Raw genomic sequence first — 22,844 nt, forward strand, 5'->3', positions numbered from 1 at the left:
GAGTCATGGCGAGTCGACATTCAATATCGCACGAGTCTTGCATGCAGCTAAACCCGGTGTGGCGGGGATAAATGGTTGCGGGTCAAGTCCGACCATGAAACTGGGCTGTCAAGCATGGCAGTGTCCACAGTGGCCAAGGTTGAACACGTATCTTGTAAGCACGACGGCTGATGAACTGCTCTCTTCATTAATACAAAATATGTACAATTATTACCAAACATGTATGGAGATCTAAAAGACCAGAGTCGCAAGACGAGCAGTCATTCCAGCAATGACGAGGGAGCTGCTGGCGAAGATCTGGAATCGGGTCTACGACGATTGTTAGCCTCTGCCTTGAAAAACGCCCGCTACTATGGGTCTCTTTGAAAACACGGCTCACCAAAACCTTGTTGACAAGGACCTGGTACAAAGAGTGGAATATCCTGATTCCAACATATGTCCAAGCTGCCTTGACAGTGTAGTCGTGGGTGTCTCCCGCAGCGATGAGCGATAGTGCGACGGCGTAGAACACGGTAGGCTGTTCGTGGAGATGGTTGTAGTTGTGCGCGATGGCTTGGATATTGTTTGGGACCTTTTGCTCAAGATCTTGGTTGATTTTGCCCGCGTCGATCGAGACGTTGTATTTGCCAATAGCATTAATTCTTGTAACGTGCATCCAGGCTTGCACTAGAAGTGATCATTCATGTAAGCATGTGATCTCAGATATGGTTAGCAATCGGAGAATATGTTGGAAAGGTTGGAGGTCCGGGCTCTGTAGGCTGCTTTCGATGGTTGGTACATACTGACGAATGTCCATCCTGCAAGGACAGTCACTGGCTGTAGACACAGTAAAGGTCAGCACCTCCACAAGAGAGCTCTGTCAGACGAAGTATAATATCGCACCTGGAGCAGTGGGTTCTTTGCGAGGTTGAGAGCCATCTTGTTCGATTTGGTCTATCGTTCGATGGATCGTAATGAGAGCAACACGTGCACAGTATTGTATGAAGTCCCAGGTACTTGATAGTGGCAGGAAAATAAATGCTCGAGGGCCAATTGCCAATGATGTAGACCAGAAGCAACCACAAAGCTAGTGACATAGCTCCCGTGAATCCTCGGCAAGGGCGCGTAGTAGCGCGAATACCACACGATTCACTTCCAATGGCTTGGCTAAGACCTGTCTCGAACGCCGATCTGGATCCTTTCTCCGCAAAAGCTTCGTTCTGCCGGCAGGCTCTCTCCGATATCAGCACACAATGCTAGAAGTAATTCTTGTTCAAACAGCTGCTTCTACCGGACATGATTGTGTGTGTACAGAATGGCTCGAGGTTGGACAGACCGGACTCGTGATGACCGTCCCGCGTCTTTCGTGCAAAGACTAGGTATTCGTTACTATGCTGCTCACCGATAGAAATACCTTTTGTCGTCCTCGACCTCCATGAAAACGCCTCTGTCGCGATTTGGAATCCGGGCTACGAGTGAGGTTGCTCATGTTGAGCGAAAACCTTGGAAGATGAACGCGCATGAGATCGAATTGAGACCTTGAGCCATCACGGTCACGTAGGTCGATGGGTTTCCCAGGTCATGCTCCACGGAGTCGCGTGCTGAGGCTGCATCGCTGCATGTACTGTCTGCGCTATGGAAGCGTAGAAGGTCCATCTCAGGAATCGCTTGAGCGGCAATGCGGAGGAAATGTGCTTAGTCAGAGCTGGCTTGGCATTGCTGTCTCTCAGGTCTCTTCTCCGCGGGCTGCGTTCCTGCTCACCACCATCAACACAACTTGCATTGGCAGTTTTCGCGTGCCGACAATGGAGTGAAGGTCGAAACTTGGTTCGTTGAGCTATCAACAGCTGCACAACATACATGACACCCGCGCACGGGCCGCAACGAGTCCTGTCTTCAGCATATATGGCATCCGCCATACCCGATTTCCTGGCAAACCGTGATGCAAATGGCTATTCTTGCTTGATGCGCTCTGATCTCTCCGCATATGCATCGACTTTGACTTTAGAGAAGCTTCGCGCTGAGACACCTTCTTGAAAGAGGATGTTCAGCTCTTCATACGACCGATCCTTCGTCTCCGGCAGGCGGAAATATGTCCAGACGAAGAAAATGGCAGAGGTGCCAGCCCAGAAGAGCGCCGACTTGCCTTGCCAATTGGCGTTGCCCGGGTTCACCATGTATGGCTGGATCACATTTCCGATGACCTGACAAATGTAATAACTGATTCGAGACAGACAAACCGACTTGTTACGCAGACGGACGGCTGACGTTTCGGAAATAATGGCGTAGCAGACGGGTCCTGCATCAACAGTCAGCAAGATCTCAAGCGCTCACAGGTCATCGTTTCACGCACCAACAGTTAGGTAGTAAATCAGCAGCCATGCCATCACGAATCCAGCCTGAATGTAGCTCGATGTGCTTCCCTGGAAGGTGGCGGCCACGATACCGGTGATCAAAAGGCAGCCTGTGAGCAAGGCCATACCCCAGACGTAGAGGGTCCTGCGGCCGATGCGACTCAATAGGAACCAAGATATGATGGTGCCTAAGCTTGCCAATCCAAGTCCACCAACACTGAACTTGAATGCGGTCGAAGTCGGGACTCCTGCTTGCAGGAAGAAGTACGTTGGAGAGCCACCAAGGGGAGAGCCACCTGTGGGCCACTGTCAGAAAATACTCGTGGCTCTAGCAAATTAAAGCGAGTTCGAGCCTGCCGCTGAGCAAGTAGCTCGCAGATCAACATTCGTAAAGGAATGTGTACGGAAAGAGGGGTGTCTCTTGGATGTACTCACACCAGATCTGGGCCGCGAATGCCATGCAGACTATCTCCGTCCTCCGCAGATCGACGCCTTTGAAGCAGCTCCAGTAGCTTGTTCCAGATTGGACTTCATCCTCAAGCTGATTCGTGTGCTTGATAAGGGCGATTGTATCCTCGGGAGGTGTTGTTGACGACTTTGAAGCCAATCTCCGAAGGGCATGCGCTGCTTCTTCTGTGCGGCCACGTCGCACTAGCCACCATGGACTCTCTGGGCAGAACCATATGAGCAAGAACAGGGGTACAGGAAAGATCCATTGCAACGCGAACGGAACCCGGTACGCCCACTGAGAAGTGCTCGAAGCGAAGCCCTCGAGGACTCCGGCTGCAATCAATTGTCCGAAAGCCCAGCAAAGATTGACATACACTGTCATATATCCGCGCAGTGTGAGTGAACTGCGGCATTTTGTCAGCCCTGCTTTTGCTGGCATAAAACCTGGATTTCGCACTCACCAGACTTCCGATGCGTATGCCGGCGCCATCGTTGCGAACACGCCCCACGGAAGACCACACAGCACCAGGCCTACTAGCAGCATGGTCAAGTTGGTCGCGAAGAAGAGCAGAAAAATGAACGCCGTGATTGTGACAAGTGAGGCTAGCAACACCTTCCGATACCCAAATTTGTGCGTGAGCCAGCCATTGAGGAACGCCCCGGCTACGGCGCCGATCGTAGGTGCAGCTCCAAGTGCGGACTGCCATGGAGCCGGTATCTGCCATTTGCCAGTGGTGCTGCTGGCAACGTAGCTGCCTGGAAGAAATCAGCCCATATCGCGCCAAACTCAGATGCCGAGGCGATGGAATGGAATCGCCTCGTACCATATCTCTCGGCGAAAGCTGGCTACGGGACGTTACAATTAGCTATCGCTTCCAGGAGTTGATCAAATGACTCTCACCTGGCCAAACAATGAGGTCACCAGGACAATATCGTAGCCCTCCATGATAATGGCAGTCGACACAGCAACGGACCAGAGCACAGCTTTTGGCTCGCTTTTAATGGCTTGCCAAAAGGTCTGCGAGTGCTCAGCTGCAGCAGCATCCTGCGCGATCTCAACATGCTTGTTGTCGTCAAGACTCTCGACATGCATGGCCGAAGTGTTTTGCTTCTCATCGACGAGCATGGTCGTCGCAAGTTTGGCTGAATATGATAGAGTATAGAAGTAGTGCTAACGATGGAGAAGGCCGATCACCTTAGCGGACCCACGATACTTCATATGAATGCTTGTCATCTCCACGTGGAACGGAGGATGTTATCCCACAAACTATATTACAGCTACGGCCGTCTCAGATGCCCCAGGGGACTTGGATCCAGTCTCGACTTTCCCTAGTGAGTGGTATCCCACCGGAGCAAGAAAGCGGGGTGAAGCACGAATCCCCTCTCGTAACCTGACATCCCACAAAACCTTATCCGGATCAACAACATGGAGAAACATTGCGGCACCCACCCTGGCTCAATACCACAATGACAGTCTCGTGCCCACATTGTGGGCGTGCATTCGTGCGCAGCGAACATCTGACTAGACATGTCGACTCTGTGCATAAACGCGATCGAGTTTACACTTGCAATGTTTGCGGCAAAGAGTTCAACCGCTCGGACAGTTGTCGTAGGCATCAGCAAGCCCACAAGCGTGCTGCGAACACGTCCAAGCCTACTCGCGGGGAACGCACGCGGAGAGCATGCCACAGTTGCGCGATTGCGCGAACGAGATGTTCCGGTGGCGAGTGCTGCGAACGATGCCGAGAGAAGCAACTGCGGTGTACATATGGCCTGGTTCACCTGCAGCATCCCACAACGACCACGACCGAAATCAATGCTTCCGGAACAGTACCTGCGGGTGCGACTTCATCAACCTGTGTCAGTGTCACAGGAGCGTCAGGCGCTGACCTAAGTGGTGGTTCAGTCGTCGGATCTGGTGCTGTGATTCCTCTCAGCGCCTCGACCATACGCGGGCCAGTCGATGCTGGAGGTGATGGTGTTCCGCGACTAGACTCAGAATCTCAGCGGCTTGAGTACGATGATACCTTCGCAGAGGAAGTAGACGCTGGCTTGGACCAGCTCCCTTGGTCGGAGAATATGAACTGGCTTCCCGTTAGCAACGACTCAGACCTCGCTATGCTGGAAGAGTTCGAGTTATCTACGGCAATTACTGGCTCAGCGTGGGTATTGCCGGGTGTCATCAACGTGAACTCGCCCCTCACCTCAACTTCATCTACTACGGACGTAACGAACATTGCACCCTCTCGGAGGAAAGATTCTGAATCGCGCTATGTAGACGGTCATGGCGCTCGGAAGTCTGTACAGAGGGCAAAAAAGCTGTCAAAAGCTCCTGCAGAGACATCGTGGCTGAGGGATGATACCTTTTGCTTTCCGCAAGTGGTGGCCCAGGCTTTTGATGATCCCACAAACGAGGACGGGATCATCGACAACCAATCCTACAACACTATCCTGCGATACTTCCATTCACTCTGTGTGAGTGAGACTACTCTGTGGAAGCCTTTTGACGCAGCTACATTTCCCGGACGTAGCTACCTGAGCCGTTGTGTGGTGCTATTTCTCGAACAATTTACGCCACACTTTGCCCTACTTCACAACACTGTCTGGACACAGAGAGCTGTCCCGTGGCCCGTCTTACTTGCTTGTATGACCATCGGGGCCACATTCGACGAGGATAGCAAAGCACAGGGATGTGCACACGCTCTTCGCGAATTTCTCCGAAGAGCTGTTCGCTGGTGCTTGGAGACAGATACGGCCTTGGATCGCATGCCGCTTGTACAAACCTGTTTACTTCATACCATCGCGCAGTTCAACGCCTCTTCAGATGATAATACCTTGTCGGCAGTTGCGGATCTTCGACTTGCCATGTCATTGTACCAGACAACGTACAGACCACAGCCACTTGATCAGATTGACCCTTCGCAGACAGAGCTTTTGTGGGCGGCTTGGATACAGGAGGAGACGCACAGGCGATTGCAGTGGTTCACGTGGCTAGTTGAGATGCTCTTGAGTGCTGCTAGGCGTCATGTCACGATGCCGTCATTGCCTGCAAACATTTTTCGACTGCCTTGCGCAATTGTCTTGTGGAAGGCAGACAATATCTGGACCTGGAATGCAGCATTCGACAATGTTGGACAAGGGCCAGAGTTGCTAGAGAGTCTGAACTCTCTGTACATCAAGCACCGGATTCCAAATCTGGCTGACACGACACAGAACATTCTGCTGACATATGCGATCATTGCGCGTACTGAGGAAGTAGCTTCTACCGCTCAGCAAGCCCTGCACGATTGGAGTCCTACGCCAGCAGACGGAGATAACGAAGTTGGCAGTGATGTCGACGAAGGAGGAGAGAGCGTCGGTACCAAGGATCAGTGGCTACCCGCCAACTCCACATATGCTGCATGGCGTAACAGTGCATGCGATTGTTTCGATCTGCTTCATTGGCAGGTATGAAGTTCCTAATTTGTTCTTGTAACTATCTTGGCTGACGGCTTCCATCAAGGCAAACAGCGAGATTCACGCTGCTAAAGGCTTCGAAGGGCCTGCGATCCTCCACTTGCACCTAGCACGCCTGCTCATGCTGTGTCCCTACCGCGACTGCATGTCACTGGTATCTGAACTCAGTCGACGGCATGCATCTGGTGCAGAGAATGTAGCGGCCACACAGCTTACCGGCAATATCATCAAATGGCTAACACTGGATGACCACAAAGGGCGACTGAGCTTAGTCCACGCAGGCGCAATATTTTGGTACATACGACGATACTCGCTTGCGCTTCATCATGAGCCTTTCACAATCTACGTGGCTACTGTCATCCTCTGGACTTATGGTCTCTACTTGCCACAAGTACGAAGTGCTCTGCTGGCTATCAAAGACTCTCGAAACAGACGCCACAATGAACGTCAACAGGATTTCAGCCTACAGAATGATTCGCACCCGGCAAGCTCGGAAGAGAGCGAAGACGATGACCTCATCCCCAATACAATACTGATCGATAGACCTTGCGACGACGAGATCATACAGGCATTTGTTCGTAAAGGCCATGCAATGACGGCCGAGATGTCAGGTGCTGGAGACATTTGTACCCCACGGGGCCTGCGTCGAGTACTCGAAGAAGGAATCAAGTTGCTTCGCCGTTCACAGTACGTGAGTTATGATAAAGCTCGTGAGTACAGTCAGAATCTGCACAAGCTAGCACAGCGTACTTGATATAGCAAACAAATCATGCCCGCCATCTGGCTACCTGTTCACATTCGTTGAAGCTCGTTGGAGATCAGCCGAAGCGGCTTCTGCTTGCACCGCGAGCGACATAGAAGGGACGGAAGCACATCGCCGTCTCTAACATTAATCCGCGTTCCACAAGCATTCGTATGCATCCATACCATGCATGCATGATATGTACTGAATAGAGCAGGCAGACAAGCTGTCCCGCTTGGTAGCTCTCGGACGCTGCTGCACCGAGCATTTATCCTCGAGCCAAATTCATCCCGCCGGGAGCTTGGGATGGACCTCCAAACTACGAGCTGTATTTCAGCTTTTTTCCACACACCACTGTTGACTCCTTCTATTCTGTGTGCAGAAGTCCGTCATTACAATCGACTGCTTAAAGAATCGCCGTCAGCGAGATGTTGTTCAATCAAGAAAACAAGCTAGTCTTCAGACACGACGACCACACTCTCTGGATCGAACCATGGGGCCCAAACGCCTTCCGAATTCGAGCAACAAAGCTCCGATCAATGCCAACAGAAGAATGGGCCTTGAGCGAAAAGCTCCCAGACTCCAACAACGTCCAAATCAACATCACAGAAGCCCGAAGCGGTGAAATCACAAACGGCAACATCCGAGCCGAAGTCTCTCGACGAGGCAAACTTATCATTTACGATGGCAATGGCAAAAAACTCCTCGAAGAATATGCTCGCAACCGAATGGATTTGACAGATCCCAAATGCTCCGCGTTAGAAATTCAAGCACGAGAATTGAAAGGAATTCCAGGTGGTGACTTTCAAGCTTCGATGAGGATGGAGTCATTAGATCCAGAAGAGAAGATTTATGGAATGGGACAATATCAACAACCATATCTGAACCTCAAGGGCACGGATATTGAGCTTGCTCAGAGGAATTCTCAGGCCACGGTTCCGTTTATGGTTTCTTCGTTGGGGTATGGTTTGCTTTGGAATAATCCGGCTATTGGACGAGCTGTGCTTGGGAGGAATGTTATGAGTTTTGAGGCATATTCGACGAAGGCGATTGATTATTGGATTGTTGCCGGAGAGACTCCGGCAGAGATTGTGGAAGCCTACGCGAATGTGACGGGCAAGGTTCCGATGATGCCAGAGTATGGACTCGGCTTTTGGCAATGCAAATTGCGATACAAGACCCAGGAGGAACTGCTCGAGGTTGCAAGAGGCTACAAGAAGCGGAACGTGCCTCTTGACCTCATCGTTATTGACTTCTTCCACTGGAAGAAACAGGGAGAGTGGAGTTTTGATCCACAATATTGGCCAGATCCTGCGGCAATGGTTAAAGAGCTGAAGGAGATGAACGTCGAGCTCATGGTGTCGATCTGGCCCTCGGTAGATCCACTCGGGGAGAACTGGAATGAGATGGTGGAGCGCGGACTGCTCATTCGACATGATCGTGGCCCTCGTGTCGCGTTGATTTGTGATGGATACACAACGCACTTCGATGCCACCAACCCAGAGGCAAGAGCATACGTCTGGAGCAAGGTGAAGAAGCATTACTACGACATCGGTATCAAGGTATTCTGGCTTGACGAGGCGGAACCCGAATTTTCAGTGTACGACTTCGACGTTTTCCGCTACCATGCTGGAAGCAACATGCAGATCGGTAACACCTATGCCAAAGAGTATGCCAGAGGCTTCTATGAGGGGATGGAAGCCGAGGGACAAAAGAACATCGTCAACTTGCTCCGATGTGCTTGGGCGGGAAGCCAAAAGTATGGTGCACTCGTCTGGAGTGGTGACATCGCCTCGTCTTGGGGTTCCTACCGAAACCAACTTTCTGCCGGACTGAACATGGGAATGGCTGGTATACCTTGGTGGACTACCGACATTGGCGGCTTTCACGGCGGTAGCCCCGACGATCCGGAGTTTCGCGAATTGTTCGTTCGTTGGTTCCAATGGGGAGCTTTCTGTCCTGTCATGCGATTGCATGGAGATCGTGAACCTAAGCCGGAGGGCCAGCCCACTGAGCCTGGTGCACCGAACGAGATTTGGTCCTATGGCGAAGAAGTCGAAGAGATCTGCAAAAAGTACATTGCGATTCGTGAGGAGCTCCGAGACTACACGCGAGATCTTATGAAGCAAGCTCACGAAAAGGGCACGCCCATCATACGAGCCTTGTTTTTCGAATTTCCTCAAGACGCCAGGTCCTGGACTGTGGAGACGCAGTACCTGTATGGTGGCAAGTATCTTGTTGCGCCGGTGTTGAAGGCCAAGCAAACGAAGATCACTGTCTACCTTCCCAGTGGCGCTAGCTGGACTGCCTGGGACGGCAAGACTTCATACCTTGGCGGAAATGAGGTGGAGGTGGACTGTCCTATCGACACAATGCCTGTTTTTGTTCGCCAGTAGTAGATAGCATAGAACATCGGCCATACTGCATGCCGGGAGCGGTGTAGACGACTGAAGATAGATATACAACGAAGTTGCACACGTTGATGTGCAGTTACCATCAGGAGGCCGCATGGCTGCTGTTCGATGTCGTGAAATCTGCACCGCAGATATCTTGGTTCCAGCAAAGCTGGTCAACATGCTAGTGAAAGCTTTGATACTTTGGCGAGCACACCGCGGTTCCTGATAGTCTGGTCCAGCATCCGCTGAGTACAGAGTGTGCGACGACTCTGGAAATGTGCTTTCTAACAACGGTTCCGACAGGCTAGCGGTCCCCGTCATAGAGAAGCCTCGCTGCAGCCTCACCGCCCACATCTCCGGGTAGGTTTTCTTGCGGTGCCACACATACCGCAGTCGCGAAGTCCCCGTCATGGCTGATGCTAATAATGGCCACCTGACCTGGAACTTCGTCATCGTCCTGGTCCTGATACGTCGGTTTCTCGCGAAATGACCTGGCTAACATTTCATCGCTTTCTGTCTGTAGAATTGTAGACTCCGGATCGATTGGCTTGTATAATGCCTCGTCGTGTGCTGCTGGTTGCGAGGTCGATTCCGTAATGGTGGGCTCGTATGATGTCTCGCCGTTTGCTGCTGGTTGCGATTCCTCGTCCAGAATCATTCGCCTGGATACGCGCTCGCCTATAGTCACGTTGCTCGAGTCGGCCGAATCCCCCAAGGCAAGTCTTATCGTGCCCCCAACCACAAGTCTTTGACGCTGGTGAACGTAGGTTCGGTCTCGAATGAGAGCAAACAGCTCCTTCGTCTCCGGGTACTGCAAGATCTCCACGTCCATCAGGGTTAGTTTTCGCGGCTTTACTGCTTTGATGGCAGCTTCTTTCGCGGCCCATCTACCACTACGTTAGCACATTTCGAGCGGCCAAAACTGAATCCGCACCTTCCCGCCAGATGCATAGTGACCGTTGACAGTCGCACTGGATCTTCGAGAAACTCTGCTTGATTGTTGTTGAAGCCTGCGTTACGCTTCCAAAACCTGATGATTTCCCTCCCGGTGAAGGTTCGTCGGAGAAATGCATCAAGCGGCGTTATCGGCCCCCGTCGCGTGGGCTTGGTAATGATTTCACGGATTCTGCTGACCAATACGATATCGGTACCAACGCGAAACGCGTACGGAAATGGTCTCGGAGGCATGATGGTGGTGGGATGGGGATGCCGATGGAAGTGTTCGTGCTGGAGGATGGAAATGCGAACCCGATATCCGCCGTGGCCAAACCGCTGGGCAGCGCGTGGCTGGTGTGCTTAGCGTGGCTTGTCTTCAAAGCTTTCTCTTTCTCCTTTCACACACCATCCGCACCGCTCTGGCAGACATTCGCTGTGCACGCCAACTCAGCTCCGGATACCATTGCCTACTGAATACGCCTAGTGATGGAAGTGTTCCGCAACATGACTCCCTGGACGCTATGAGTGAGCGCGCCTTCAAGATCCTCACAACCGCTTGAACTGCAGCCTCCTGGCCAGCACAGCGACACACCGCGACCCATCAAGGCACAAGTTCCAAGGAGGCAGCATGGGCAGTAGCGACACCCGAAACCGCCGATGGGCCAGAGATGCAGAGCACGAGCGATAACGTGACCTCGGAGCTAGCTTGACCCTTCCCAAGTACAACTGGTTCGAGACTGCAATTCGCACAGTGGTGATCAACAATCCCACTCAGCAAATCATCAGGCAAGCATGTCTTTCATCGTGATCATGCGGGGCTCTCAGTGCTATGTTGATCATAAGAAAACCTTGAAGCTTCATGTACCATAGCCCGCCACGCACATATGCCAAATGCGGTATCTCGTATGTGCGACGGCTACCCCACACTGGCGTTCCCCATCGATCATTGGGTCTCGGCTTGACTCCTGGATGGCCTGACCAGTGCTGATCGCAAGCTTGCGTCCTGTCTTGAGGACATATAAGCTGATATCGTCTTGATTGATAAGATAAGATCTTTGCATTTTGGAGGCTGCATTTATTCCCACAACATGACCACCACGACATCTGAAGAGAAGACGCCATACCATAACGAATATGGCGGAGACGATGAGAAACAACGCAGGATCTCGCTGGCGGACTCAGCTGCTGGCACCGATGAAGAGCTGATGGCCGTAAGGAGCCAAGCCTGGGGCAAGAATGGATTGATCTATATGTGGCTTGGGTATGCCAAATGAAGAATACACGACAGCGCTCGCTCTGCGCACTAACAATTTGCAGCATCGGGCTCATGTGGACTATCTTCGAGCTCGACAATGCGACTGTGTACAACTACCAGAACTTCGCGACGAGCGAGTTCCAGCAAGTCTCCCTCCTCGGCGCCCTTTCAACTGCAGGAACCATCGTCTCTGCCGTTCTCAAACCACCCGTCGCCAAAGTGTCCGACATCATCGGTCGCGCAGAGACGTACTGCTTCGCAGTCGCCTTGTACATCTTGTCGTACGTCCTTTGCGCTTCGTCGAACGAATACAACCAATATGCGGCGAGCTATATCATATACTGCATCGGGCAAACCAGCATGCAAATTTTGAACCAGCTCATTGTTGCGGATATCACCACTTCGAGATGGAGAGGATTGGCTAATGGGCTTGTCAACCTCCCATTCATGATCATCCCGTGGATCGCGGCCTTCATTGCGGACTCTGCGCTCAACACAGTAGGATGGCGATGGTAAGTGCCTTTCGTCAGCAAAGCTAAAACGATGCTAAACGAGAGTAGGGGTATCGGCATGTTCGCCATCATCATGCCTGTATGCTCGGTCGTTGTCATCATGCCATTGCTATACTTCCAGCGAAGAATGAAGCAGTTCGGCCATAGTACAAAGGTCAGTGGCTCACCAGTTGGCTATGCGGAACAGACGCTGACAATTGACAGGCGCAAGCGACGTTCATTTCTTTCTTCTCCAAGATCGATATCGGCGGAATGACTCTCCTGGTCGCAGGTTTCGCATTGGTTCTACTCCCGCTCGCTTTGGCTGGAACTACACCATCTCGCTGGGACACAGCTTGGGTTCCTGCCTTGATTGCCGTTGGAGGCGTCTGTCTGATTGCTCTGGGTGGCTACGAATGGAAGATCGCTGCCAATCCTATTGTTCCGCTCCATTTCTTCAAGAACATTTCGCTGGTTCTGGCATGGATCATGGGACTAATGGACGCCTTCGCATTCTCCGCAACGCATACCTACATGTATACTTGGGCGGTCGTCGTTCACGAATTCAGCGTGCGCGACGCCAGTTTCTTGACCTTTACAGCAGGCTGCATGCAAGTCCTGACAGGTCTTGTCGCAGGCGCCCTGATGTACAAGACTCGTCGCTACAAGTGGCTGCTCGTGATTGGCGTCGCTGTCCGTCTGCTTGGATATGGTGTCATGCTCCGACTACGAGGCGCGAACAATAGTGTCGCAGAGCTGTTTATCGTTCAGCTCGTTCAAGGCTTCGGATCTGGCATCGTACTCGGGATCTTCCTGGTCGTGGCACAAATAGTGGTTCCCAGGAGCGAGCTTTCCCAATCAACAGCATTGGAACTGCTGTTTATATACATGGGTAACGCTTTGGGCTCGACAGCTGCCGGAGCGATTTATACAAACTCATTTGCGCCTCGCCTGAGGGACTACTTGCCGGCCTCGTCTGACGAGCTGGTCAATACTATCCTCAACACATTCACTGAAGAGCCATTCGCGAATGGTACTCCTGAAAGAACGGCGATCAATGCAGCTTACAGCGATGTCATGCGATATATGACGTACGCTGCTCTGGGAGCGAGTGTCTTTGGCATCATTCTGGTCTGGTTCCTTCCTAACTTACAGCTGAGCGATAAGCACAATTTGGCAGGCGAAATGAATCAAATCAAAGCAGAAAGTTCTAAGAGAGCGGATGAGGGAATGCTGCGATGGTGGTGGCGCACAGGTAGATTGTGGTGATCGTGATGACTGGAACAGTCCAGAAAAAGTGCCCACTGCCTATTATTGTAGCATATCTATCAAGTCAATCGCTGATCGGGTCGGAGATTTTGTTCACTGTCATCAACGATAGCTGTCACATGGAGAACCGGCGGGAGTCACAGGCTAGCGTGCTCCTTTCGTCAGAATTCCTCACGCATTTCGCGTAACCAGCTTCACCGGAGCTTTGTGCGGGGCTGATACAGTGTAGCAGAGACTTGCTCATTTCAAATAATTATTGACTAAACGGACCAGCTTTTATGCTAAACCTGAAGGCCTTTAATTCTCAGCACTGAGAGCTTGAGCAGTCTACAAACAACTTGCTTTGTTCCAACAGCTTTCGTTCAAGCAAGTTGCCGACTCTGCAATGACAGAATTCATACCAGATGAGAGGCTCTTTGCCCAACTGAAAGACAAGGTTGTCGTGATCACAGGTAAAACCGAACATGATTTAAATCAGCCAAAGCACACGCTGACGGCAACAGGCGGTGCAACCGGAATCGGTGCAGCAACCGTAAAACTCCTAGCTCAGCATGGAGCCTCAATCGTCATGGGCGACACAAACGTACAAGCTGCCTCCCAACTCCTCGAAAACCTTCCCGGAAACCTCGCATTCGCCAAAACCGATGTCAGTGACTACAACCAACTTTACGCTTTATGCGAACAAGCTTTCCAATTGTATGGCAAAATCGACCATGCGATTTCATGTGCTGGAATTTTCGAGCAAGGGAATTGGTTCGATCCGAATCTTACGATCGAAAGTGTCAAAGAGCAAGGTAACACGGAAGTTTTGGATGTGAATGTTCTTGGGACGTTGAATTTCGCTCGGATTGCGAGTGTTTTTATGAGGGAAGGTGGGAAAGAAGCGGGGAGGAATAAGAGTTTGACGTTGTTGTCGAGTGTGAATGCTTTTAGGGATAGTCCGGGGTTGTATTTGTATCAGGTAAGATCGACACCGTTCGGAGTAAGAGACTTGCTAATGCTAGGACAAAGATGTCCAAGCATGCTATTCAAGGTCTTCTCCGTTCTACACGCAAGACGCTGCCTGAACGGGACGGCATTCGTGTGAACGCGGTCTGTCCAGGAGTCACTGATACGGCAATGACCGCTGGGATCATCGATGCTTTCAAGAATAACAACCTCTTTTGGCAGAGCCCGGAGAGTGTTGCGAAGATCATCCTTGGTCTTGCCACGAATGAGGCTGTGGTGGGCAAGGCTGTATATGTTGAAGGCGGCGAAGGCTGGGAGTTCGAGGACAGTCTCTATGCTGCACAGAGCCACTGGCTTGGAGAAGAAGCCACGCGGAGGATGCGAGTCAATTCGGAGGCCGTCCAGAAGGTGAGTGTTGTCGAACACCAAAGGCCATTCCTGTAGCTGACTCCGCCTCACAGGGTATCTTGACTCCCAGGCAGTAGCCTCAAGCCCCGTTCGTCGTCAGGAGTATACGCAAAGCCTGATGGCGACGCGTATGGTTGATATAGCGCCACCAAATGTCCCGTTGGCTATTCTTCTCTTAGTGTACGACCTTGACAGTTTTGCTTACCCCCAGCAAATGTTGTCAAGGTCCACTGCCTTCCTGATTAGGCATGCATTTCCGGGTTCTGAGAAGTTTCATTGGCGGAACTTGGCTTCACGCTAAGGGAAGACCTCTTCCGCCCTGGTTCAGACGCCGGCGGCGCAGGCTCATATGACTTGTGCTAGAGTCTGTTCAAAACTTTTTGACCGCCACATTCTTCTCAGTAAGGCCTGTCGCTCCAAAGGGTCACTTTCCAGTGTCCCATTCATCCCCGCGTCTCCTGGTGATGGTGGGGGTTGACCCAGGGCCAAGAGACAGAGCTCAGCTCACAGCATGCCATGCTGACCAGGCTCTATATTGTCAACATCATTTCTTGGCACACGTTTGCCCGTTTAGCTCAGTGGTTAGAGCGTTCCACTCGTATGCATTGATTGTATGCTTGTGATGGAAAGGCCAACTGTTCGACTCAGTTATCGGGCAGTGACCCTTTTGCCTGTGTGAGCCATGAGCCATTCTTTTGGCCCACCGAGACACGAGTACGATTGAGAACGACGGCAGCGGGAACTATGTGCTGCAGAAAGCCAATCTTCCGAGGCATAGTTACGCTGCTTACCCCTGGTCGCTCAACTTTTTTTTTGGTAATTGTACCTCAACGATGTCTATGGCAGAAGCCCCGATGTGGTGCGTCGAGACACCCATTCGTCCTCTCAGGCGGGCAGAAATCGTGTACTTGTCTAGGACAAGTAGTTGTTGGCATGATCGACAATGTTTCTGGTGAGTGTCCCAGTCTCCCATCTTTGGTGGCTACGGTCAAGGAACGGATACTGTCATGGGCTGCCTGCACAGCATGCGATACTGGGCTTTCCTGTGATCCAATCTGGAGAGTAGTCTGCAACTATTACGCAGTCCACCGAGGAATAAATGTGAGCAAAAGTAGCTATTTAACCCCAGACCAAGAACACAAACATCGGTCCAGCCGTACTCTTCTTACCTGGAGCTCCAAGACTCAATTCATGCTGGTACTGCTAGAAGCCGCAGAACAGGAACAAAATTACAGCGGGCAGCAAAGCGACAAAAAGATGAGATGATCACCAGCGATGAAGCTGACCCCTGTTGACTGTTAGCCACTGCTCAGACTTCGAAGGCACCTGCAAGACTCACGGATTGAACGGATGACCTTCTGGAGGTTCCAATAACTGGAATCAGACGCGCTACCGCTGCGCCACAGCTTCATTGTCGAGATGTAATGCCTCTGTGTGATCCACTGTGGGACCGAATGCCAAGACATTGGTATTGCAATATGTCCGCTCAGCATAGTGTCGTGGGGCGTGCGTGATACTTGGCAGAGATCGGATTGGCGGAAGAGATTGATTTTGGCATCTGGTAGACTTGCAAATGTGTGTTACATGGCGTGGGAGGTTGCAGAAGAAGAAAAAGTGCGTGCCAAGACCACTTGTAGATGAATGGGGCATTCCTGGAATCAATATCGACGGGCGAGCGTGGCGTCAGGTACAGTTTGGTATGGGAAGGCCAACAAGCAATGTTTTGTACGCCAGCGTCGTAGACACGACATGTAGTGCCCAAGTGCATGTTCCGTGGGCTATGTACAAGTTCGAGCCAGGCCCCACTCGCACGAACAGTACACGCCAAAAGATCTGGGCCAGGTTTGCAAGATCGTCATCGTCTCGCAGTGCAGAACCCACCACAATGTTACGACTGGTCATGCGTAGGATCTGTTATGGCTCTTCGGCTTGGTGGCTGCAAGATATCCTCGAGGCAAATGGCGCTTGATTTGGCCAGTTGTGTTGAAGCCAAGGACGGACTTCCGTAATGGCTGGGCCGATGGCTCCAGAGGTGCTTGTGTCTGGCAAGACTTCGGCCGTGGGAGTGGGAATGTCCAGGTTCCTATCACCACTCCGTTTTGCCTCAAATGGCTGTCCAAGGAGGTATTGCCATCGCGCGACCTTCTGCCCATCGTCCCTTCGAGAGATGTGCCTCAACTTGCGCAGTGTCTCAGGCGCGGCGTTTTCATCGTCGACTTCCTCTTCACCAGCACGTCGGCCTTCCAGTGGAGCTCATCTGCCGATTCCGATGCTTGTACTCCTTCGCAGTGACCGCGGTTGTTGTTGTTGATCAAGTTGTGCTGTTGTGCTGCGGCGTTGGCCGGAGGATGGATGTTCTCCGCGTCGCCAAGAACCACCCACCACTCCAGCTGTCGTGGAACTCAGACCATCTCATCAAAGAGCAGTGTTGAAACCTCATACGGCCATCTGCACAGCGCTTCGCTATCGTCCGGGCCCTACACGCTGCTTGCTTATCTCGGCCAAGCGAAGGCCCGTCATCCACGCGCATGTCGTAGACAATCGGCCTAGCGCGACAACGGCCCAGCCCTTGCCGTCATGCATCACCAACGACATTCGCTTCAATCGTGAATTGCTGCCATTGTTTCACAGCGTAGACTTCAAAGGATATCTGGAATGATGCAGTCGCTCATCTCCACCGCGCTCTTCAGCGTGTACGCCGCCACATTCGCATCAGGTCAGCAACAGCCAATCGCCGAATCGCATTTGACTATCAATGGCATTCCTTTCACTACTCGAGCGCATTGGATGAGGAGAGCCAACCAAGCATTGGCAGATCTGGTCTCGCCATGTCCCTTTGGTGCCTTCGGAACTGCGATTGTCAATCATACCGCTGGCGATGGGCTCGGTGAGCTAGTTTGCATCGGAGCAAATTCTATTGGCTCGACAGGCAACCCAACATTGCACGGTACATCGTGATTCATGCCTGAGATTGAAAGCCAAATTATTGACTCTTTCTGCAGGAGAGATTGCCGCCATTAATAACTGCACCGCAGTCTTGACCGATCCCGAAGGACCTTACGGTCTAGACGCAAGCCAAGCACAACGCGCCTTCGCCAGTCTGTCACTCTACACGAATGCCGAAAGCTGCCCAATGTGTGCTTCTGCTATTCGCTGGGCTGGATTCAGGGAGTACATCTACGGCACCTCAATCGATTCGCTGATTCAGAAGGGTTGGGGCCAGATTCGCATTGGCTCAATGGAGGGGTTCGAGCAGTCTTTCGACCTGGGCAGCTCGACTCGTCTCATAGGCGAGGTCCTCACGAATGAGACCGACCCATTCTTCTCGTGGCAGTACGATCCCAATAGCGCATGCCCTGCAGGCTGTACCAGGATCGAAGGCCGTTGTGCGCCCACCGATCAGTAGGAGGCGGAAGTCAATCGTTGAGCTGTTTGGATTCTACAAGGGCGAGCAGCAAAGGCTTGAAAGCATTTCAAATCAGCGTGGCTCGAATGGATCCTCGACATTCTCGACCTCGCTCTTCGCTCCGAAGATGCAGCCTGTCTTCCTTGCAGGATCCCGGTACGGAATGGTCGAGCTTCTGGGCAAAGAAATCTCAGGAAGTCCCGCACTTTGGGGAACTTCGGACGATTTGCGGCACACTGCAGAGAAGCTACTCGGGATTGAACTCCTTGCGAAACGCAGCGCGATCTTCAGCGGAGAAACACGAACAGCCCGCTCAGGCTTCGTCGAATAGCTCAGACATGCGCGCTTCAGAAATAAGTCCTTCGTAAGACACAGCATATTCAGTCTGTTTATCCTCTCTCCGTACCATATCCAGCTAGGTGCTGTTTGCATTCCACCGTGACGCTCCCTTCTTCTCTTCATCTTGCAAGCTGGCGATCACAAACCTCGATCCTACTGACAGCTCTGAGCACATGGTAAAGAATGTGACGGCTCGCGAGGCCTTTCCCGGGTGTTGGCAAGCCGCATGCGCGAAAATAGCGTAAGATTGTTGTGGGCGGTAGACCTTGAGTCCCAGAGCTCTGAGACGCACGAGAAGCCCTTGATGCAGAACGGCCGACTAAGCATTAATTAGCGTTCACGAGGATTTTCGAAAGTGTTGCAATACGAGTGAAGCTACTGTGGAAGGCGGAATTCGGGATTCTGCCCGGGTCAGAGCCAGGTCAGTGTCAGGTCTCTCCCCAAGCGCATGCAAGTCGCGGCGAACTAATGAGAGCTGAACGTCTGAGCTGGCCGCAGCGTGTAGCTTGCCGGACTACATGGTGCAGCAATGCTCCCGACTGCTTCGGATTGCAGCTGTCAGAGAGGTGGCATCGGCACATCGCCGAGAGTCGTTGTGGCCAGCATCGTTAAGAGAAGTCCAGCTTGTCGAGGACTATGGCTTTGACGGAAGTATCTGAGTGATGCCCGACTCTTTCACAAGTTCGCCGATGGCTGGCAGCGAGATGGGCTGCGGTTCCAGGTGGTGTTGGGCACAGCCGCTGCAGCAGCATGCGTTGTCCGAATGGCATATGGAGGCGCAAACAGGATGCTGGCAACACTGATTGATGGCTCGGATTCTCTGGATGCGCAACGTACTTTGAATCGCAGTAGCAGGTGGTGGAAGGAGGGCGAAGCGGTGGGGCAATGCAAGAGCACGCGGCAGTGGCAGCAGCAAGGGAGCGAGTGGGCTGGGAGACCGAGGGCATGACGTGGGAAAAGAGTTGAAGTGCACGAGCTGAGCAAAGTATGAGAGGCATGAGAGGCAGGGAAGGCAAGACTTGATGAGACCGAATTGATGGATTTGAAAGAAGATTTGGTTTGAATTTGATTGAATTTGAGACTTTTGAAGTCTTTGAAAACCCCTGGCAAGGCAGCGAGAGCACTATGAACACCACACAAAACACCCAAATGACCAAAGATTGTTGACTGCTGAAGACCACCACCACTGAAGACCACCACTGAAGACCACCCACCCATCTCTGACTTTGCTTTTGTTGTTGTTGTTTTGTCTTCTCGAGACAACTCAGCGCATGGTCGCGGGAGTAACGGCCCACTCTCTCGTGCCGCCTCACATCAAGCACCCGAAGGTGACGCGCCGGTGTCGCTAACTGAGTTGAACCTCGAAGCAGCTTTTGTTGTTGTTGTTTTGTCTTCTCGAGACAGCTCAGCGCATGGTCGCGGGAGTAACGGCCCACTCTCTCGTGCCGCCTCACATCAAGCACCCGAAGGTGACGCGCCGCTGTCGCTAACTGAGCTGAACCTCGAAGCAGACGAAGCAGGCTGGACTGACGACGACTCGGCGCATGGTCGCTGGAGTAATGGCCCACTCTTTCGTGCCATCTCACATCGTAAGCACCCGAAGGTGGCGCGCCGTGGTCGCTAACCGAAGTCGAAGTCGTCTGTGCCAGATCGTTGCGTGTCGAAGATGTTGTGTTGAACCAAATGGCAGGTGCGTGGCGCATGGTCGCTGGAGTAATGGCCCACTCTCTCGTGCCATCTCACATCATAAGCACCCAAAGGTGGCGCGCCGAAGTCGCTAACCACGCACACTGCCAAGAGGTCGAATTTTGCTGCTGCCGCCCGTTTGCCCATCTGCCTGCTCTCTCGCCTGCCCAATCTGCTGCCCTGCTCTCTGCCTGCTCTCTGCCCGCCTCTCGCTGCCTGCCGCCGTCTCGTTCGTGGATCTCGTTCGGTCGATTTTGATGTCGTGATGTCGTGAAGTCGTGGTTTGCTCGATGTTGCTGATTTTGATGGTGGGGAGGTGGTCACTGGCGTCGGTCGCGTTGTGTCGAGTCGGCGGCGTCGATGTCGTGCGAGTGCGCGGTTGGCTGTCTGGCCGCCAAGATTGTTGGGGTGGCGGAAATTGTGGTGGTGCCATGTGCGCTGTGATGTCAGTGAGGAGGAAAGGAGTGAGGGGAGGGGATCAGTGACTCACCGACTGAAGGTGCTGCTCGCAAGCTGCCGCCGACATGTGCCAGTGAGGAGGTGGGAACCTCAGTGAGGTGCGCTGCGATGTCAGTGAGGAAAGGGGCAGTGAGGGGAGTGAGGGGTAAGTTACCAATTGATGGCGCTGATGACAGGCGCCAGGCTGACGGTTGATGTCGCCGCCTGTGCGAGTCGAGGGTGTGGTGGATGACAGGCAGTGAAGTGCGCTGTGATGTCAGTGAGGAAGTGCAAGTGCGGTGAGTGAGGGATGACTTACCAATTGATGGCGCTGGTGGAAGGCGACTGACTTTTGACGGTTGATGGCGCCGCCGATGTCAGTCAGTGATGAGTGATGGTTGATGGTTGACATTGAGTGAGGTGATGTTGTTTGATGGATGTGTGTGGTTGAATGAATGATGATTGATGATCATGATTGATGATGATGATGGTTGATGATGATGTTGTGAGTGAGTGAAGGTTGTTGTTGGTAGTGGAGGAAGCTGAAGAAGTGGATGGTAGTGGAGAGAGAAAGATTGAGGAAGAGGGGAAGGTTGCCAGCAATATATACTGTATCTCTGCCTAGCGCGCCCGTAGTGCGGGCCGTTCCAACTTTTCTGCGCCACGACGGCGACGGCGAGTGGCTTTGGGGTGGCACGACCAATGGGAGCAGCAGGGAGCAGGCAGATGCCAGAAGCTTCTCGCGGGGTGTGGCGGCGTTTGCGGCGTTTGAGGCCGGCGAGGGGGAGGAGAGGAGGAGGAGGAGGCGGCGGAAGATGAGGGCGGCGGCGGCGGCGCCAGCAGTGGTCGGCGGCGACGGCAAGGTGAGGCGAGCAGAGATCTTGAGTACTTATTTGAGGCCATGAGGTGTCGGTGATGACTGCGATGGATGCGCGGCGACACGAGCGGCGACACAAGTGGTGTTTTGCAAAGTCTTCTCGCGACTCGAGTCGCCATTTGCTCAGGGCTCAGCCATCTCCTGTATCACCTTCTCGAGATTCTTCACATCATGAGCAAAGCGCCCAAGGAAGCAGCCATCCACGCCATCCTTCAGTTTCTGAAATGTGCCAGGCCCAGCGGAGCCTCCATACAAGATGCGCGTTCGGCCTTTCCTGTCCAGCACCAGCGCCCTCAAGCTTTGCGTGACCGCGACGACATGATCCGCGCCAGCTGGCTCAGCAGCGCCTATCGCCCACACCGGTTCATAGGCCAGAATCACTTCTGCGTCATCTGGGATCTGCGAGAGAGCAGCTTGAATCTGGGGCTTGCACTCGCTCACAGCGAGGCCCACGGCTTGCGACGCGATTTGGCCCTTACTCTTCTCTCCGATGCACACAAGGGGGATCATGCCGTTCCTGGCGATGGCGGCGGCCTTTTTGGCGACATCTTCATCTGTTTCTCCAAATAGCCTTCTCCTCTCCGCGTGGCCGATTTCTACAATCTTTACACCAGCTTGACTCAAGGTCAATGGGCTGACCTCGCCAGTAAACGCGCCTTTGTCCTCACTGTACGAATCCTGAGCGCCAAGAAGTACACTGGATTCAGCCAGCTTCTCTTTCGCCGAGAGCAGGGTGACAAAGTCCGGAATGACGAAGAGGTCAACTTCTGCCTTCTCAGCTACGCTTGAAAGCGCTGCAACCTTGTCGATGTAGTTGAGAGTGGACGGGAGATCGAAGTACATCTTGAGCGAAGTTCCCACGATACGCTTCTCACGCTTGCCGGGAATGGGAGGCATAGTTGCTGTGGTCAACGACGGGACTCAGTATGACATTCAAGTATGCCAGCGGGCAATACACGACCAAGAGAGGACTACATGGCGATGGGATGGAAGAGGTGAAGTCGACGTGTGGGTCGCTGCACGTGTCGTGGACGCCTTCCTCATGTGGTATTCCGACAGCCCAGCCTTCCTCCTTCCAAAACTCTCCCCTACAACTCCAAGCACGTCCAACACCACGTCTCTCACAAGACATGATCCGCTGTATGGTTCATTTACGTCACACTTTCGCAGCACTGCATGGATTTGTTCCAGAAGACAAGCGAGCAAAGCATACATACCACGCTGAGCTCAACGTGGCAATGTTCGCCGTCGCAATGCTGGTCTAGTCTGCTTTCGGGCTTCCCGGCGTGGCTCGACACGAGGCATCAGGATCTGTTGGCGCTATGCGATCTCTCTCCACTCGTCTCCAGTATTGCGGAGAAGTAAGGCGAGAGGTCGCAGTTCTCGATTTCGCCGCATCGCAACCTGTTCCCTT

General features: G+C 52.8%; 9 protein-coding genes across 9 annotated transcripts; 5 read left to right on the top strand and 4 right to left on the bottom strand.

The window, feature by feature from the left end:
- Positions 1-231: 231 nt before the first annotated feature.
- CKM354_000704200 (uncharacterized protein) lies at positions 232-918 on the bottom strand (the record flags this gene model as incomplete). The annotated part of the gene is made up of 4 exons (XM_044802381.1): positions 232-309; positions 380-666; positions 783-816; positions 883-918. 4 exons carry the CDS (start codon positions 916-918, stop codon positions 232-234), a joined length of 435 nt encoding a protein of 144 aa, XP_044658316.1.
- Positions 919-1,931: 1,013 nt separating this feature from the next.
- CKM354_000704300 (uncharacterized protein) lies at positions 1,932-3,909 on the bottom strand (the record flags this gene model as incomplete). The annotated part of the gene is made up of 6 exons (XM_044802382.1): positions 1,932-2,278; positions 2,333-2,629; positions 2,769-3,187; positions 3,245-3,539; positions 3,608-3,629; positions 3,685-3,909. The coding sequence occupies 6 exons, from the start codon at positions 3,907-3,909 to the stop codon at positions 1,932-1,934; spliced, it is 1,605 nt and encodes a 534-aa protein (XP_044658317.1).
- A 341-nt stretch (positions 3,910-4,250) lies between these two features.
- CKM354_000704400 (uncharacterized protein) lies at positions 4,251-6,993 on the top strand (the record flags this gene model as incomplete). Its single annotated transcript, XM_044802383.1, has 2 exons — positions 4,251-6,230; positions 6,286-6,993. The coding sequence occupies 2 exons, from the start codon at positions 4,251-4,253 to the stop codon at positions 6,991-6,993; spliced, it is 2,688 nt and encodes an 895-aa protein (XP_044658318.1).
- Positions 6,994-7,409: 416 nt separating this feature from the next.
- On the top strand, positions 7,410-9,377 carry CKM354_000704500 (uncharacterized protein; the record flags this gene model as incomplete). The annotated part of the gene is made up of 1 exon (XM_044802384.1): positions 7,410-9,377. One exon carries the CDS (start codon positions 7,410-7,412, stop codon positions 9,375-9,377), a length of 1,968 nt encoding a protein of 655 aa, XP_044658319.1.
- A 304-nt stretch (positions 9,378-9,681) lies between these two features.
- On the bottom strand, positions 9,682-10,565 carry CKM354_000704600 (uncharacterized protein; the record flags this gene model as incomplete). The annotated part of the gene is made up of 2 exons (XM_044802385.1): positions 9,682-10,264; positions 10,312-10,565. 2 exons carry the CDS (start codon positions 10,563-10,565, stop codon positions 9,682-9,684), a joined length of 837 nt encoding a protein of 278 aa, XP_044658320.1.
- An 836-nt stretch (positions 10,566-11,401) lies between these two features.
- CKM354_000704700 (uncharacterized protein) lies at positions 11,402-13,328 on the top strand (the record flags this gene model as incomplete). The annotated part of the gene is made up of 4 exons (XM_044802386.1): positions 11,402-11,574; positions 11,631-12,080; positions 12,129-12,234; positions 12,285-13,328. The coding sequence occupies 4 exons, from the start codon at positions 11,402-11,404 to the stop codon at positions 13,326-13,328; spliced, it is 1,773 nt and encodes a 590-aa protein (XP_044658321.1).
- Positions 13,329-13,713: 385 nt separating this feature from the next.
- CKM354_000704800 (uncharacterized protein) lies at positions 13,714-14,761 on the top strand (the record flags this gene model as incomplete). Its single annotated transcript, XM_044802387.1, has 4 exons — positions 13,714-13,780; positions 13,832-14,289; positions 14,340-14,684; positions 14,738-14,761. The coding sequence occupies 4 exons, from the start codon at positions 13,714-13,716 to the stop codon at positions 14,759-14,761; spliced, it is 894 nt and encodes a 297-aa protein (XP_044658322.1).
- Positions 14,762-17,342: 2,581 nt separating this feature from the next.
- Positions 17,343-18,090, top strand: CKM354_000704900 (uncharacterized protein; the record flags this gene model as incomplete). The annotated part of the gene is made up of 2 exons (XM_044802388.1): positions 17,343-17,631; positions 17,687-18,090. 2 exons carry the CDS (start codon positions 17,343-17,345, stop codon positions 18,088-18,090), a joined length of 693 nt encoding a protein of 230 aa, XP_044658323.1.
- A 3,463-nt stretch (positions 18,091-21,553) lies between these two features.
- Positions 21,554-22,327, bottom strand: CKM354_000705000 (uncharacterized protein; the record flags this gene model as incomplete). Its single annotated transcript, XM_044802389.1, has 1 exon — positions 21,554-22,327. One exon carries the CDS (start codon positions 22,325-22,327, stop codon positions 21,554-21,556), a length of 774 nt encoding a protein of 257 aa, XP_044658324.1.
- Between the last annotated feature and the right edge of the window lie 517 nt (positions 22,328-22,844).

This window comes from Cercospora kikuchii (genome assembly GCF_019650295.1).
Source record: "Cercospora kikuchii DNA, contig_00004, whole genome shotgun sequence".
NCBI classification, from domain to species: Eukaryota; Fungi; Ascomycota; class Dothideomycetes; order Mycosphaerellales; family Mycosphaerellaceae; genus Cercospora; species Cercospora kikuchii.